Genomic DNA, 16,107 nt, shown 5'->3' on the forward strand with positions numbered 1-16,107 from the left:
TGAGCTTTATCTCTTCAGGCAGGTCGTTCCAAAGCCGAGGGGCCTTGACAGAGAAGAACCGGAGTAGAATAGTGGGAGTGTCTCAAAATAGTACTTGAGTTGTTGTGTACGTTTACTTTGGGTTGGACGAGGGATTTAGTTGAGGCCTGTGAAAGAGCCGACTGTTACTGCTGCACACATCACATGACTAAGTCAGCAGGCGAGCTGGAGTTTTATTAAATTAGGCTGAGATTCAAGGCCTAGTCCACAGTTTTTGTCCGCTTTGAATATGAATTTTTGAATCGGTATAGACATGTTGCAGGCTTTACGAATGAAAAAAGCACTTTGTGGAAAGTCCACAAGTCTGGGTTTTTCAAGGTATACGTGTAACACCTCATTTTAAACACACACGTATGGCTTTAAATTCTAAGCTGTTACATGCTTTTTGCCCACAATCAAGAGCTCCATCAGCTGAGAGTGAAACAGTCTAACCAGTTCTATCTTTTTTCTTTTGCAGGCAATGTTCCTTGAACTCTAGTCCAACAACATTGAATCTAAGACACTGGAGGTTTGCGAGTGATGTGCCGGGAGGGAGAAGGTGAGCTATTTTCAGTTCCTTCAGAAACTACATCCAAAACTTAGTGTAACAGAAAATGTTCTGCAGAAACAAACCATAATGAACCATGAAACCAAAAACATTTGTTATCGCTGTCTTCGTTTTTGATAAAAAGTATCTACTGTATGTTTCATCTAAATGTAAATCCCAAATCCCAAAACACATCAACGCTGCAACAAATATCAATCACATCTGTCTTAACTTGGGTTCCTAGTTGAGTCAGTACAGTACGGTGTGATATTTTATTACACAAATAAACAACTCAGAATAAATGGGATGATTAAGAGCAGGAATCTGCATTTGTTAGAAACAGCTTCAGACATCACACTTCATTTTAAGTTGAACACTTTCTGAGGTTGTCATTGTTAGATCTCTACAAAATGTCATCATCTAAATCGAGCACAGCTCACTCTTACCTGAACCGGTATGTCAGGAACCGACGATCTCTCCTGGTGCACTGGTGTGACTGCTCATAAAACAGAGTAAAAGAGGAAGAGAGGCACATGGCCTGTAATTCACTTACTGATTCAGGAACTGAGCTGTGCGAGGGGGACTTACCCAGTGCCATGAAGCAAGCTTGGAGTTTGACATGTCTATCGACTGAATCCCGCTCTGCTCTCTTGCAATCTTTTCAAAAGTTACAGAAGACCAACAGTGGTGAAGAAATTGCTTATCTGAGTTTTGTTTGCATAACGACAGACTGAAAACTCAAGTATTAGGTTATTTGTCTCTGTCTGTGATACTGCTGAGATATCTGTTTTCTAGTTCCTTATGTGAACTTCCAGTCAAGAGTCACACAAGGAAGTAAGCACACATACCTGAAACCGGTTCCTCAAACAAGAGTTCAATCACAAGCGGCCGTACGGGCTCCTACGGCCTGTCTGGGTCCAAATTACGTGCAGAATGGCATGTGCCATGCAACTCCGTCTTGCAGGTCGCAGACAGCGCTTAGGCAGCTCAGTGAAGCTGACCCCNACTCACATAAAATGCAAATACTTGACCTTCCAGTTTCCATGCAGGCTGATGAATGCGTTGCCAATAGATAGTCTAACTGCAGAACCTGGCACCAGAGCCACTTCAGTCTTTGGTAATCCAATGTTGACTATTTGCATACTGGAAGAAGCAAAAGCAAGGGCAGTCAGTAATCCAGTTTCCAACCAAACTTGGCGGTGTGTTGTATAAACTGGTGCCTTACTTTGACAAGCTGTACTTGACCACGCCAATGTGCAACACCTTCCCTGACCCTGAAATGTCGGGGATTTTGATGGATTTGAGTTTCTGCTGCAGGGCGGCAATGCTCTGTGATTTTCCTACCAGTGGGCAAGAAAATTCAATGATGAAACTCGGCGCTATCACGTGACCACACACACACACACACACACACACACACACACACACACACACACACACACGTATGACTTGAAACTGAAAGAGGATACTTACCATATTCAAGGCCTTTTTCTGTAAGTTTGATCTTTACTCCAGGTTTGGTGCTTAAGGTCGCAGGGACTAGAGCCAGCAGCAGAGCCAGCCAGCACCTCAGGTACATCTTGACTTCTGGGAGATAAAGGACAAGATCATCAGCAAAATGCTCATATTTCTGTGAACACTGCATCATAACACAGGCCAAAGTCTACTGTTTTGCTGCTTTCTTGGAAACCAATAAATCAAGGCTTTCCTTTTTAGAGTATGTTCGGTATTGCCATGATTTACTAATGAATATACAAATCTATATAAATGACTAAATACAACAGTGTAAAAAATCTGTGTTTAAAATCCTGCGTCAGAAAAAGTAGGTAATAATAATATTATTTGTGTAGCACCTTTAAGAACAATAATTCACAAAGTGCTTTGATAGGTAGAACATAAAACATCAGGCAGGACAGGGTAAACACAGGTAAACACAAAATATTAAATAAAAAGTGCATGTGAATACACACTGTAAAAAATGAAAATGTACAGAATAGATGGCTAGTTAAAAGCTGGTTAAAAGAGAAGCTGAAGAGGAAATCANTGCTCATGCTGCAGGTCCAACACGGTGATGGAGGCCTTCTCTCCACACTCTGACACTGCCAGGTAACGCCGGTTGGAACTCATGGCCAGAGCACGTAACCCCTGACTTTTCTCTGAGCCTGTAGAGGCACAAAAGGAGAAAATTCCCGTCAGGGCCGCAGGGTGTCGACAGGAAAGTAATGACGAAAAAATATTAGCAAAGTTTCTTAAAAGAAATGCTGTCAGTAAGTTAGTGTGACTTTGTTGTAGGGGCATTGCCAGCCCTTGATACCCCCCTTGCCCCTTCCTGTTGGTATCATAGGAGACAGGAACCTATGGACTATATAACACTTCTGTGTTAGCAAGTGAGCACCAGCGGATTGAGCAAAACAAAACAGAGACAAACAGAGACACTTGTAAGTCTTGTAAATTCTGTTTACAAGCTGGCAGGGTTTCAGTTTAAGGACGTCCCGTCATCCTGGGGTGATTAAAAAAAATAGATCTGGTATGGTGCAAACGTCTCAGGACAAAAGTTACAACTTAATAACAAATGGCAATGAAAATAAATATGATTTCATGTTTTGTGTAGCACCCACACAGATCCTGACAACTTGGAGGTGACAGATAGACTGCAGTGTCACTGTCACCCCCGGTACTGACCTCCAGCGTAACACCGGCCAGCAGCATCTCATCTCCCATGCTTCCATTGTAGACACGTACTAGCTGCTGACACATTTTTACACATATTCTCTAATGATTACCTCTTAAAAACATCCGTGCATCAGCGATAAAGCCAATAGTGGCGTTGTGTGTGTGTGTGTGTCCGTCCAGCTTCTGTCAGTCTGCTTAGCTTGTCTCTGTGTATCAGGCTGGACAATCAGTGACTTAACTAACTCTTAGTGATATCAAGAGGACACTCCGCTCAGAAACAGTGAAGTCAGAGCAAAAGTGACTCAAGTCTCTAATCTTTTCACATGGATTTGTAGAAAATCATGCCGCTGCTTCAAACATTAAAAGGAACTCAAAGGTAGATTTACTTAAAGCGATGCAAAGCTGACTATAATGTGGTATATCCACTCTTTGTTTGAAGCACTAATGCAATGTTGCTTGCATCATTACAGTTATTTTGAAATTGTGTACATTTACATTGTGTAAAAGTAATATATGGAGAGCTGTTTGAGTCTCATGGCATCACACTTAGCAGCTGATTTAGCTGCAGCTTATTTTCTCTTCAGAGTTTTTTGATTCGTTTTTTGAGGTTAATTATTTTACCACCACTGTTGAGATATAACAATAGTTAGCATAACACTCATTTCTATTTTTTACAGAGGACAATCAAATCTTTCTTTAAAAAAGCAGAGTAAGGAGAACTAGCAGGCTTTGTTCTTTTAGCAGGCTATAGTGACAATATTAAAACAATACAGCTTCAGTGACCTTGTTCTTCAGGAGCTTGGATGTTGACGATGACACTCATATTTTATTTCTGAACACAGATGAAGCAGAAAGGACGGAGGAGGGAGAGAAAGAGATGAGAGAGAGCTACTAGTAGAAATGAGTCTGAATACCTGAAATGAACCTCTGACTCCTCTGGACGGTGTTGTAGCAAACACAGCTGTTCCCGCTGGGGAACACGAGCGTTTCTTCGTCACAGAAACACAAACCGTTTTTCACACCGGTCCGCAAACCGAAAATAAAACGAGACTGAGCAACTACAGCGGCCATTTGAAAGCTCTCCGTTTTTTGTTTATTTAAAATTTAAGGCTTTAAAACGGCCAAAACCTACATTAACTTTAGCTAACGCTGGAGTTGATAGACACCGAGTAAGAGTAAAGGTAAGTTGCCTAGCGACGTTGGGGGTCATGTCACTAGGCAACGCCGAGAATCCCGTGAGAACTTGAAAACCATCGCGTGAATTACATCTTTTTTTATTATTATTATTATTTCCAGGCATACAGAAATACAAAGGCAGGACAGAGTCAAATGAACCATCACAGTAGGTGACAATGATAAAGACAACAATTGCTTTGACAGGATCAATTTGATTACACCAGAGATTATGTTGACTGTAACAACAATAATAACAGCTTTAACAGGATCAATGTGATTACACCAGAGATTGCTATTATCAGCGTTCTGAAAATAATCAGCACCAACAGTAGCACCAGAGATAGACACTTAATGCAAACTTTATCCCGCATTCATAAGGATATATGTGTGTGTATACATAAACCTGAAAGTAAATTTCCCAGTTTAGTCAATGACCTGGTTATCAGAAATAATTCCTAATCTATCCATGATGTCCAATGTTTAAACAGCTTTTTTATTATCATAAACCGAAGATATATGCATGAAGTAATTATGAATTTCTTTCACCAATACAGAAAAGTGTTTTTTTTTTTCTTACATAGATTGATTTATTATGACTTGTAATATTTTGATTATTCCATAAGGTAACTTGTGTGCTGAAAAGTTGTGCTTATAGCACAATTTCCAGGCTAATAGTGCTTGTTGATGGAAGGCACTTAGTTTTAACGGCAGCTTTGCAATCTTATAATTACACCCTAGAAGAAAAGAGAGACCACCAACCTTTTAACATGTATTGGCTGGGTTAAAAAACCACATTGAATCTGAGTTTCCTCTATATTGTTTAATTCATTTTATTTTAAATGTGTTGTTCGTCTCGGTAAAATCTAATAAATCTAGGCCACCAGTCTCTTTTGCCCCAATAAGTACAGTTCTTTTAATACGATGACCTTTATTTTTCCAAATGAAGTTTGTAATCATCCTATTGACCTTAGTGCATACTTTGTCGCTAACGATAAGGGACAAAGCGGGGTAAACAAACCTGGAGTCACCTTCAGCTTTAGTCAGTGACGTATGTCCCCAAATTGAAATGTCTCTTTGAGACCACAAGTTAAAGACAGTTTTAGTTTTAGTCATTTTGGGCAAAAAGTTGAGATCCTGCATTTCTTTTTCAGATTTGCATACATAAATGCCCAAGTGTTTGATCTTTTCCTCAATATTACAAATTACATCATCATTGGATTCATACAAACAGAGGATTTAGACATATTGAGTTGCCATCCCGAAGCACATGAGAATGATGAGAGAGGTCTGTAATTTTCATCATAGGTACACTTTAACAATAAGAGACAAAATGAGAAAAAAAATCTAGGAAATCATATTGTGGGATTTTTAAAGAATTTATTTGTAAATTATGTTGGAAAATAAGTATTTGGTCAATAACAAAAGTTCATCTCAATACTTTGCAACGTAACCTCTCCCAGAACCTGAGAGGTCGAGCACTCGGTCATGCGTCCCTGAGAGACTCAGCGGAGCTTGGTGAGACTCTGAATACGTGTTCTCGGACACAACCGTGATCCAAGTACGTCGCTGATTCACTCGGGTGACACCACATGAAACAGTTATCGAGACACCTTTCCTTCTTCTGTTGTCTGATTTGGAAAAATGCACTGAGGCTGTATTTTTTTGTGGGAATTATCATTCTTTTAGCAGAATTAAAATTAATTTAGATGCTTCTTTGAAAGTTCTGTCTGGTAGTTGTTCTCCAGCTGTGATTGTGCTTTTATTGCGGCATACCCAAGTGCAGAAGACAATCCTCTGGAATGCAGTTCAGCCTGTGAGCTGAACATCTGTCCCAATCAGCATGTAGTCCTAAAAAAGATGTAGNTGAGGATAAAGCGGTGTATAGAAAATGGAAATGGATGCATCGGACTGAGTTTATTCATAGTACAAACAAAGACCTGCATCCTCCATTGCATGTGTTTGAGAGAGCCAGAGAGGGGGTTGAGGCTGAATTAGTAATAACATTATAGCTTGTTGCAGAAAACGTAGCCAAAGTTAGGTGGAGTAAATAAATTTTGCAGCACCAGGAGGAAATGGTGTCTTTAACTCAGTATGAATTGTCTGCATGCACTGAACACGTAAACATACATTGTGGTGGTTTAAAAATCTGCTGATGGAGGTTGTGGTGAGCGAATGTCTTTCTGTTTGGGCTCCTTTGGGGCTCCTTCCTCTGGGTTGGGATGTGACTTCTTCTTCTTCAGGGCGGCCAGCTGAACTTTGTAGTCTTTAACCTGAGTCCTCAGCAAATGCAGCTCCTTGCGCAATTCATTGATTTCAGTGATCAGAGTCATGTTCTCCTGCAGAGACAACAATCATTGTTAGAATGACACTCATTTAGCAAACCTCTGCTCCACATTAGATTCTTTTAGGACTACTGGTATTGCAATGAACATGTCGTCCATTGTTGTGATCAGTGTTGTTACTTACCTTCATGATTTTGACGTAGACTTTCTCGTGCTCCTCAGCGGATAAGGCCAGCTTGTTCTTAAGACTAGTAATAGTCTCCTCCAGGTGATCACAGTGTTTGCGAAATGTCTTCTGAATATCATCGTCTAAACTGCTTTTCTCCACCTTGGAACCAGCGTACACAGTTACAGTCTGAGGGAACTGTTATGCATCCAGTTCTACTGCAGTGTATGAAACACACTCACCTCATCAGTCTGCTGGACATACTTGGTGTAAATCCTCTTTACACTGTCTTTCAGTTTTTTTGGATCCTGGATGAAACTAACACAGTTATGGAGGTCTGACCTGAGTCGCTGAAGATGTGTCTCCAAATCTGTCACCTGGAAGACATTAAAGAGCAGGTTCCTGTTTATTCAAACCTTATGTTTTTGCCCATAAGCTAAAGCTTCAGCAGCCAGAGTTAGATAAATAAAGTGGGTATCTCTAAATCCTTTTAACACAACTTTATCTTGTGCTGTTGTCTCTTTACAAAACAGCAGAGATATCCCTTTGCTTTGACTAACTCAGACTATGAGCTTCAGCTGGTCTTTGGAATACATTGTTTGACAGAGAATGATTACTGTGGATTTCATACAGACACCGAATGTGCTTACTTTCTGCATCTCTTTGTGCATCTCTTTATCTCTGGTCTTCAGTTTGAGTCTCAGGTCAGAGACAGTGAGCTGCAGCTGAGTGTTGCTCTTCTCGGTTTGGAACAGCGCCTCCTCCAGCTGTCAAACAGGCGAAACAGCACTCAGACACGATTTGTACAGACCACGAGTGCAGTGATATCAGATTAAATCACATGATGCAATCTAAACACAGCTGGAGTGCTGTCTAGATTATTTAACAGTTTTTACAGCGGCATCAAAAAGTAAGGGAACCCTTTGGAACGGTCTGTATTCATGTGTAAATGTGTCTTGAAATCTTGAAAAGTTACAACCATGAACAAAAACAATCTACTTTAAGTAAAAACATCCTTATTATTGTGGTGTTCTTTTCCAAAATAAATATATAATTCAAACATTCACAGTGTAATGTAGAAAACATATGAGAATCCTAAGGCCAGTGACATTAACAAAAACTGACATGCACTTGCAAACATGGAAGGAAGCCAGATTGGAGGTTGGTTTGTGCTACTTTAAATTACGATAAAAAACAAAATTCTAATTTGCTATTGCCATCCCCACAAAGACTACTGACTCACAAAAAAGGGAATTCAAAAGAATTATCACTGAGAATGTTGATCTGAGTGAAGCCAGAAAGTAATTTTATAAAGTTTATGTATACGTCAGCCCACAGGCTCTAACCTAAGATGACTCCAAAAGTACAACACATACTCGGTGAGATCAAAAGGGAGTCCAGATTAATAACAGAAGGCTTAAAGGAATCAGTGGAGCTGGAATATCTCTGTTGATTAGTCTAACACACACACAAATCATTGATCAGGCATGATGTCCACTGCACAGAAAAAGCCACTGTTCTCCAAAATACACCACTGCTCAATGCTGAGGATAAGGTCAGAAAGAAATCTGCTCACACACCTGACGGATCCTCTCCTTTTTCTCTTCTATGTCATCTCGTTGAGGCTCAGTCTGCTTCTTTAACTCGCTCAGCTGGAATTCAAGAACAAACTTCAGCTTCTCCAGTTCCTGGTTCTTCTTCTTCAAGCCAGAGATGGTGTTATCCTGTGTGTACATGGATAGGTGGTAGGATTTTAGTAGATGTTTAATGTTTACAGAGAATTGACTGACGTACACCTTTTGGCTCTTTGTCATCCCTCATTTAGTAGATGTATCCATGCAGGAGCAGTTTCAAATCTGTCACTCTCTTCTGTTGTGTTACAGTTCTAAGTCTGCCAATCTAATCTTGTTTGGTTGTCAGTGAAATGAAAACCGCCAGGAAGCCCTGATCTCAGCCACCTTGTCCTGGCCGGTCTTCTCATGTCCAGAGATCTGCCTTTTCAGGTCCTCGATATCGCTCTCCAGGGAGCGGATCAACTCCAGCAGCCTCTGCCGCTCCTGCTTTAGCTTGGTAATGTCAGTGCACCTGTCATCAATCTGTCTCTGTAGACCGTAGAACTGTCATTAACAAAGAATAAGACATTTCATGAGAAAATAGAGAGAAAGAAAGATAGGGGGAGATATATCAAAAACGGACAAACTTCTATCAAAAAATCTAGAATGTTATGAGTTTCTACTCTGAATAAATGCTCTTTAATCCAGCAAAAAATTCACTGAATGCCAGGAGCTGTTGTCACCTTTTGTGTCAGGATAGCATTTTCTCCCTTCAGATTTGTGTTGATCTCTTTCTCAGTGAACAGTTTCTTCTCATACTTGATTTGGATGTCATTGATCATCTCCTCCTCGGTTTCCTCTGTTTGCTTTATGATCTCTTTAAATGTCCGGATCTGCTGCTGGGCGTCCCCCTGACACTGCACAAAAATAAAAACAGAACAAAAAAAAAAAAGTGGTCCTAAGAACTTCACTGGTTTCAATCTAGTTCATGTCCCACTATCTGGCCATCAACACTCTGCCACTCGCTTCTCTTGTTGCTCCCCCCTGACTAACCTGAGCCAAGAGCTGAGTCTTTTCCTGCAGCTTGCTCTCACATTGCTGTGTGAGACACTCCAGTGCCTGGGTTTTGTGCTCTTCTGCAGACTTCAGCTGCCTTTCATATTCCTTCTGCATTCTTTCATATTTTTGCTGAAGATCCTGGTACTTCTCGTGCTCCACAATCAGCTTCTGGCTGCAGGATGACTCTGTTTATGATGTATGGACAGACAAAAAAAAAGAACGACTGCTTTTTGACTCCTCATAGAAACAAAGATGCAGTATCCCTCCTGTCGTCTTCTTACCTAAATCCTTCAGCTCCTTTGAGTGTTTCATAGCAACCTCTACAGAATTCTCCTGGTTCTCACGACTCTGCTTTTCCATCTCTGTCTTCATGCTCTACAATTGCAGTAGGATGAATGATTCATTAAAGGCAGAAGAAACCACTGTACTGACTCAAAAGAGGAAAGCAAATCCTTACAACAAATCAGCTATCATTCTTTTAAAAGCATACCACTAGGAAGTAATGAAGTATACAATTAAAAGGTAGATAATTAAAGTAGAGGCAGGCAGTATGTTTTGCTGTCCTTGAGGAAAAATCCATGATAATCTTTCAGTATATTGTAATTCAGGTGGCCTAAGAGGACACTAGAATTTTGCACCTCCTATTGGCTCTGTTTTAGGGTCTTTAGAAAATCCAGTGTGTTTTCTGGTGGGAGGGGCTTAGAAAAGAGAGGGGAGAGGGAAGAGCCGTAGGAGGTAGGCTGCATTATCAAATTTTAACACAGGTTCTGGTAGATTCTACAATTTCATTTGGCAGACGCTTTTATCCAAAGCAACGTACATCTGAGAGCAGATACAACACAAGCAAGGATCTAGTCAGGAGAAAACAATCTAGATAAGTGCCACAGAACAAATTCAAGTGTGATAGGGCGTTGATGCCAATAGCAGGCTGTGTGGGAGGCAATAGGATTTTTTTATATTTTTTTCGGGTTGTCAAGTGCAAAGGAAGATATAAAAGAAGGTCTTGAAAATGTTACTGTACAGCTGTCTGTTAGCTGACAAGCGGCAGACCTGTTGTGTTGTTTTCAAAAGCTCTATTTGCTGGCTAAACTTGTCAGAAAGCTCCTTGAGCTTCTCGTTGTGGTTCATGTCCCTCAGGCGGAGCTGGTACTCGCTCTCCATCTGCAGCTCCTCCAGACGCATCTTCAGCTCCAGCATGTTCTGGCTCTGAAACACAGATGGATGGGATAATCTGACTATCGACAACTGAGATAACAGAAGGAGCAGCATTAAAACAGTGGCCTGGGAAAGTTGTGGCCATCAGCTAACAACCAACAAGATCAGCAGCACTCTCAGCTGTTTTGAGCAGTTTAACATTCATTTCAATGCTGATAAGGGAGAAATACTTGGCGAATTTAATGAGCTTGTAGTTGTAGATATTGGCTGCAACAGTACGATCCATCAGGAGTAACCTATTCAACATTTCGGATTTTGATGTAATAGAGTGTTTCTCTCTCTCTCTCTCTCTGCCACCTTCTCCTCCAGGTCTGACTTGGTGACAAGGATCTCCTCTGTGTGGACGATCTGCGTATTGCTCTTCAGTCTTCGGCCCTCCTTATCGATGACTGTCCACACCAAGAGACAGCCGTCCTCAGACACTGTCAGGAGAAACTGTTCGTCGTATGTGATCGCCATCTGAGGATGCACACAATTTGGTCAGTGGACTCGTTTCTAAATTAGTTACCTGATGGTTGACATGACATATTATTTCAAATTACAGACAAAGGTGATGCAAGTCTGCTTCTCTGTCAGTTTAGTGCACATAAACATTTAGACTCACCTTGGTGACAGGTCCACAGTGAGCCTGGTACACGATCCAATCCTTCTGGATAGGTAGTGGGTATTTAATGGCCCTGATCGTTCCACTGGCGGTCCCGGTGAAGACCACCCTACCAGAGTGAGACACTGCGAGAGCAGTGTGAGCTACCTCATCAGCAGGAACCTCCTTAAGGACCTGTGAATCCAGTGTTTTAATACAGTTACTGCCATATAACACAGGTTGAAACTACTTCACATTTTAGTGGTTTTACTCTCAGGTATATTCTGTATACTCATCTTGTGGACAGAAACAGTGTATGAATGTAAACATTGTTCTGTGTAAATAAGCTACTTTTTGATAACAGTTTTTACACAACAGTTTTATATAACACCAATGTGTCACTCATTTTTTTGCAGTCTGTCAAATCTCTCTTGCCAGCCAACCACAGTAAGTCTGTGAAATCAACAGTGCATCAAAAGCAACGATAACATAGAACTGCTTTGTATGTATTCTGCTCAAGGGCATGCCTCGAGTGAAAATCTTGGGAAAATTCCTGACATATTTCATTCCTAAAATAGTGCTCCTAGATGGACTATATATGTATAGCTGCTCTACTCATTTTATTCTGTGGAAAATGAACAGAACAGATACAGAGGTGTGTTGTGGTGACTGACCTGACAATCTTGGATCTCCTTCAGTGTGAGGTCTGTGCCCACAGCCAGGATAGTCTTGCAATCTGCTGAGAAGGCAACACCTGTATAGCTGCAGGATTTGAGAATGCTCTCAGACTCCCGCTTGCCGGTCTGTGTATTCCATTGGTACACTGCACCGTCCATCCCACACGACACCAGCCTGCTGTCGTCCAGGCTCCATTTAATGCCACGTACCTACAAAAACACCATTAATATAAAGAAAAGAACAATGGGTTTGCTGTATTTACATTCTCCTGCTTGACTCACCTTTCCGTTGTGGCCCTTCAGACTGAGGATATTCTCAAAAGAGGTCACAGAGTAGATGTGAATGATGTTTCCACTGACTGCTGCAAACAAGTGGCCACCGTGGCTAAAAGCACACTAAAGGCACAGAGCAAAGCAGTCAAACAGGCAGAAGATCACCATCTACAAAATCTGCAATTCAGATTCACTGTACACACAATCAATACACATGTACAGCATACTTTACCTCTTGGCAGCTGCGTACAGTAAACTCCTTGAAGGCGCGGATGTCATCGATCACCAGGTTCATCAGCCTGAGTTTGTCTGAAAAGCCCACCAGGATGAAGAGGCCAGTGGGGTGTAGAGCTACACTGTGCGCCTCCTCCTGGAACTCCTTGTACAGCTCCAACACTCTGATGACAATTAGCAGAGGAAACACAGCAGCATGTCCTTGATGTGCTCGGTTCATTTTGTCTCTGCATGCATGCAGTAGTGACACTGAACAGAGAGCTTGATACGTCACTTTGATGTTTAATACTATCTGTGCTTCACTGTTAGTCCTCATCAAGCAGTAAATAATACAGCAACCTGCATAAGACTATGTAACTAAAAGAAGTTAATATATCACATACCACAGACAAAAAAGCGAAAGGTCTGTGTGTGAGTTTTTACTTGGTCTCATAGTTCCAGATGTGGACAGAGCGGTCCAGAGAGCTGGTGGCTACGAGGGGCTTGCGAATGCAGATGGACAAACCAGTGATGGAGTCGGAGTGGAAGGGCTGGGACAGAAACTCAAAATGCAGTTGCTCCTCCTGATGGATAAAGTAGCAAAGAGACATGAGCTTAGTGATCTAAAATTGAGGTGAAGTTGTTCTGATGCCTTAAACATCCTGGAAAGAAAGACAGCGGAGGCAGTCGAGAGGAAGAATGTGCCAAAGAAAGAATAGAGGAAAGAGAGAAAAGACAAACTTAACTTTAATTAAGACTTAAACATGCCAGTCCTGCTGAGATACTTCAGCACAGTGAGGCTAAAGAGCATGCTAACATTTTTTGAAAAACAACTGTGGATTGCGGGAAATAATTTGTTTTGGAGGTAAGGAACCAAAGCCAGTTAAAATTTTGAAGAGAAAAGTTAACAGATCACCAAATTATGAGCTATTACAATTCTTTCTAGGGAGGACATCATTTGTGTCCAACAAAACATCCTGCAACCCTTCAGTAGTTGGCTTCATTCACTGTGGACAGTTGACAGACAGCTGTCATTCACTGAGCCGTGCAGCACACAATGTTAAAGAAAAACAAAAAGGAAAAAATAAAAAACCCAAACATTGTTCTACTCAGAAAAATAAGAGAAATCAAATGCAAAGTAAACAGTAGTAACAACTAAACTGAATAGACGTTTGTGTTTGCTGGCCAGGCCAGCTAGTCTAGAAGTGGGTCTGGGGGAGAAGCTCACAGTGTGAGGATACAGGTTCGTAGTGAAACAGCACTGCATTAAAGAAAATAAATCACACACAGTGACCTCATGTTATTTATGCTGTCAGTAGATGTAACTGTACAGCACCTTGTTCATGTCCACAGAGGACAGACTGACACCATACAGCTGTCCTCGGTCAGTGCTGATGGCCAGAGTCTCTTCTGCTGGACTGATGCACATGGTGTAAACCTCTTGGCATTCTGCTGGGTTCAAATCATTTCTGCATGGAGGGATCTGACACAAATACAGTCACACAGTGTATTCAAAGACATCGCCACTGTGGTTTTAATTTCCAGCTTGAACACACCTTCACCTCCCTACTCTTTCTGTAACTGTCTTCCTCTGTCTTTTCAAACAGACAGACGGTGCCAGGACCCACAGAGCACACAAAACCCTTGGAGTAGGACAGGATGGCTGTGATGCGAGGGACAGCGGGACTTTCATCCACATCCGAGTCTGTCATCTTCTTCATCTCCACTTGCCTGTGCAGTGACGTTATAACTTGAATGAACAGACACATTGAGCAAACACAGCGGTCAAAGGTGAATCGAAAGAGTGAAGAGAACTTGTGTAAAAAATATATTGGTATTTTTATTGGCCATTTCCTGCTACATTACATGTGCTACTTCAGGTCTGATGCAGCCGCCTCTCTGTGACTTTATAAGACAATCTGTCTATAAACATTGTTGCCACAGAATCAGTGTGGTCCAACCTCTGACCTGTCAGACTGTCCCTGCACAGCCTTAGATGTCGCCTTGACCTCCCTTCGCAGGTCTCCGTACTCAAACACCAGCAGCCTGCCTGTGTCCGTCCCAGCAATCACCCTCTCCTCCGACATCCAGGCATGGCACAGGAAGTTGATAGACTCCACCTTTGCAAAGCTGCTCTGTTTTATGGCTCCCTCCGAGTAGCGGAACAGCTTGAACACACCACTTCCAATCACACAGAGCTGCATGTTGTTATAAGGGTTGAAGCTGACCTGTTAAAGTGGCACAATATGTTCAGTGTACAAGTATAAGTGCTGTGGCTGCACTGACACAGCACCAATGACCCACCTGGGTAACAGGATTGTTGGAGCTTGTTGTCTTCACTGTTGCCAGGACTTTGTGTTTCTCCCAAAGCCAGAAGATCAGCATCCACTCTGGGCCCCCTGCCTGACCTATCAGGTACTTGGAGTCAGGGGAGAAAGCCATGCATACAAACTCTTGAACCAGCATATCTCCTGCAGTCAGAACTTTCCTCTTTCTGCCCTGCTCATGCTGNGTGGCAAAAACAAGAGTGTTTTTCTAAATGACACAGGGTCTTTAAATAATAATTTTGTCATTATTTCAACTGTGTAACCTACCAAGTTTAGAACAAAAAGAGGGGCAAGTGTGGCGTTGGGTTGGATAGCGTAGGCTGTCACTGTGGCGGTGGCCTGAACCGTCACGTTGTTGGGTTGAAAAGTAATGATGGGATCTTTCACTGTCTTCACCAACAGTTTCATCATCAGACCTGGAAATTGCTTCGCAATCTTGAAAAACAAAAAAACAAGACATGCATAGTAATACTAATTGTGTACAAATTAGGACAAGTGTTAACGCTTCTAAAATGAGTTGAACGCATTGTCACCTGTGGGATGAAGATTCCAAATGTTTTGGTGTTGAGTCGGAAAGGAGAGCCTTGTGGGATCTGTTGTGACAGAGAACGACGGATCAGCGTGACGCTATGGAAGCAGGTTGCGTTAGAGCAGAGGTTCTCAAACTGTTTGAGCCACGACCCCCAAGAGAACAGAAGTTTGTGTTCGTGACCCCCCAATTTGAATTCTTAATAGAGCATGAGTAACAACTTTGTTGTTCATGAATTAATGCGTTAAAAATTAATTTGTTAATGCCACAGATTAATCTCTTTACATTCACACGTACATTTTCTTTAACATGAATGAATGAATTGAATTGGTTTTGAACAAATGAAAGGGAAAAAAATATAAAAACAAAAGAAAATAATTTTACAAACAGCAAAAAAGAACAATAATAATGTCGCATAATTAAATCATAATATTAACAAATTCAAAAAAGAAGTGGGAATAATACAAATTTGTTTGATAAATGTAGGCTTCATTATTACTTTTTTTTTTTTTTTTTTTCACAATGATCTGGCGACCCCCTGAAATTAACCCTGGGACCCCCATGGGGGTCTCGACCCCCAGTTTGGGAGCCACTGTGTTAGAGTGTTCAGAGGAGGCGGCGTACCATGTCGTCGGTGATGTACAGGCTGAGGGCTCCTGCTTTGTTATAGACGAAGGCTGCAGAGTTGGCGGTGAAGACAGACATGCCGATGTACAACATTCTGTCGATCTGGGGCGGCAGGGAAAAGTCTGCAGGGGAGAACGGAGGCTCCTGGTGCTTCCCAATGTTGTAAAATTCCCCCTAAAAGCCAACAGA

At 41.6% G+C, this 16,107-nt stretch overlaps 2 protein-coding genes across 6 annotated transcripts in view; both read right to left on the reverse strand.

The window, feature by feature from the left end:
* Positions 1-2,149, reverse strand: part of LOC103365927 (bactericidal permeability-increasing protein-like) — a 13,231-nt gene extending 11,082 nt beyond the window's left edge. For 2 of the 5 annotated variants that reach the window (XR_520642.1, XM_008293504.1), the window contains exons 1-3: positions 2,039-2,149; positions 1,791-1,905; positions 1,577-1,708 (exon numbers count right to left, since the gene is read on the reverse strand). Coding sequence is in view for 2 of the 5 variants with exons in the window: in XM_008293504.1 (XP_008291726.1) it covers positions 1,577-1,708; positions 1,791-1,905; positions 2,039-2,144 (353 nt within the window). In the remaining 3 variants the exon portion in view is untranslated. Of the gene's footprint in view, positions 1-1,011; positions 1,041-1,576; positions 1,709-1,790; positions 1,906-2,038 lie in introns of those variants that run through there. The other 3 variants (XM_008293506.1, XM_008293507.1, XM_008293509.1) reach the window with 3 other exon arrangements.
* A 4,403-nt stretch (positions 2,150-6,552) lies between these two features.
* The window catches only part of cfap57 (cilia and flagella associated protein 57), a 15,779-nt gene continuing 6,224 nt past the window's right edge, over positions 6,553-16,107 (reverse strand). The window contains exons 3-25 of the mRNA XM_008293513.1: positions 15,916-16,092; positions 15,296-15,355; positions 15,030-15,197; positions 14,740-14,943; positions 14,404-14,663; positions 13,992-14,166; positions 13,772-13,918; positions 12,880-13,019; positions 12,455-12,620; positions 12,232-12,345; positions 11,947-12,159; positions 11,294-11,467; positions 10,987-11,148; positions 10,525-10,680; positions 9,756-9,849; positions 9,469-9,659; positions 9,159-9,332; positions 8,821-8,979; positions 8,443-8,586; positions 7,513-7,629; positions 7,105-7,239; positions 6,881-7,024; positions 6,553-6,750 (exon numbers count right to left, since the gene is read on the reverse strand). Of these exons, the coding sequence (XP_008291735.1) occupies positions 6,553-6,750; positions 6,881-7,024; positions 7,105-7,239; positions 7,513-7,629; positions 8,443-8,586; positions 8,821-8,979; positions 9,159-9,332; positions 9,469-9,659; positions 9,756-9,849; positions 10,525-10,680; positions 10,987-11,148; positions 11,294-11,467; positions 11,947-12,159; positions 12,232-12,345; positions 12,455-12,620; positions 12,880-13,019; positions 13,772-13,918; positions 13,992-14,166; positions 14,404-14,663; positions 14,740-14,943; positions 15,030-15,197; positions 15,296-15,355; positions 15,916-16,092 (3,672 nt within the window). The remainder of the gene's footprint in view (positions 6,751-6,880; positions 7,025-7,104; positions 7,240-7,512; positions 7,630-8,442; positions 8,587-8,820; positions 8,980-9,158; positions 9,333-9,468; positions 9,660-9,755; positions 9,850-10,524; positions 10,681-10,986; positions 11,149-11,293; positions 11,468-11,946; positions 12,160-12,231; positions 12,346-12,454; positions 12,621-12,879; positions 13,020-13,771; positions 13,919-13,991; positions 14,167-14,403; positions 14,664-14,739; positions 14,944-15,029; positions 15,198-15,295; positions 15,356-15,915; positions 16,093-16,107) is intronic.

The sequence above is a fragment of the Stegastes partitus genome, unplaced genomic scaffold (assembly GCF_000690725.1).
Source record: "Stegastes partitus isolate 25-593 unplaced genomic scaffold, Stegastes_partitus-1.0.2 Scaffold889, whole genome shotgun sequence".
Taxonomy (NCBI): domain Eukaryota; kingdom Metazoa; phylum Chordata; class Actinopteri; family Pomacentridae; genus Stegastes; species Stegastes partitus.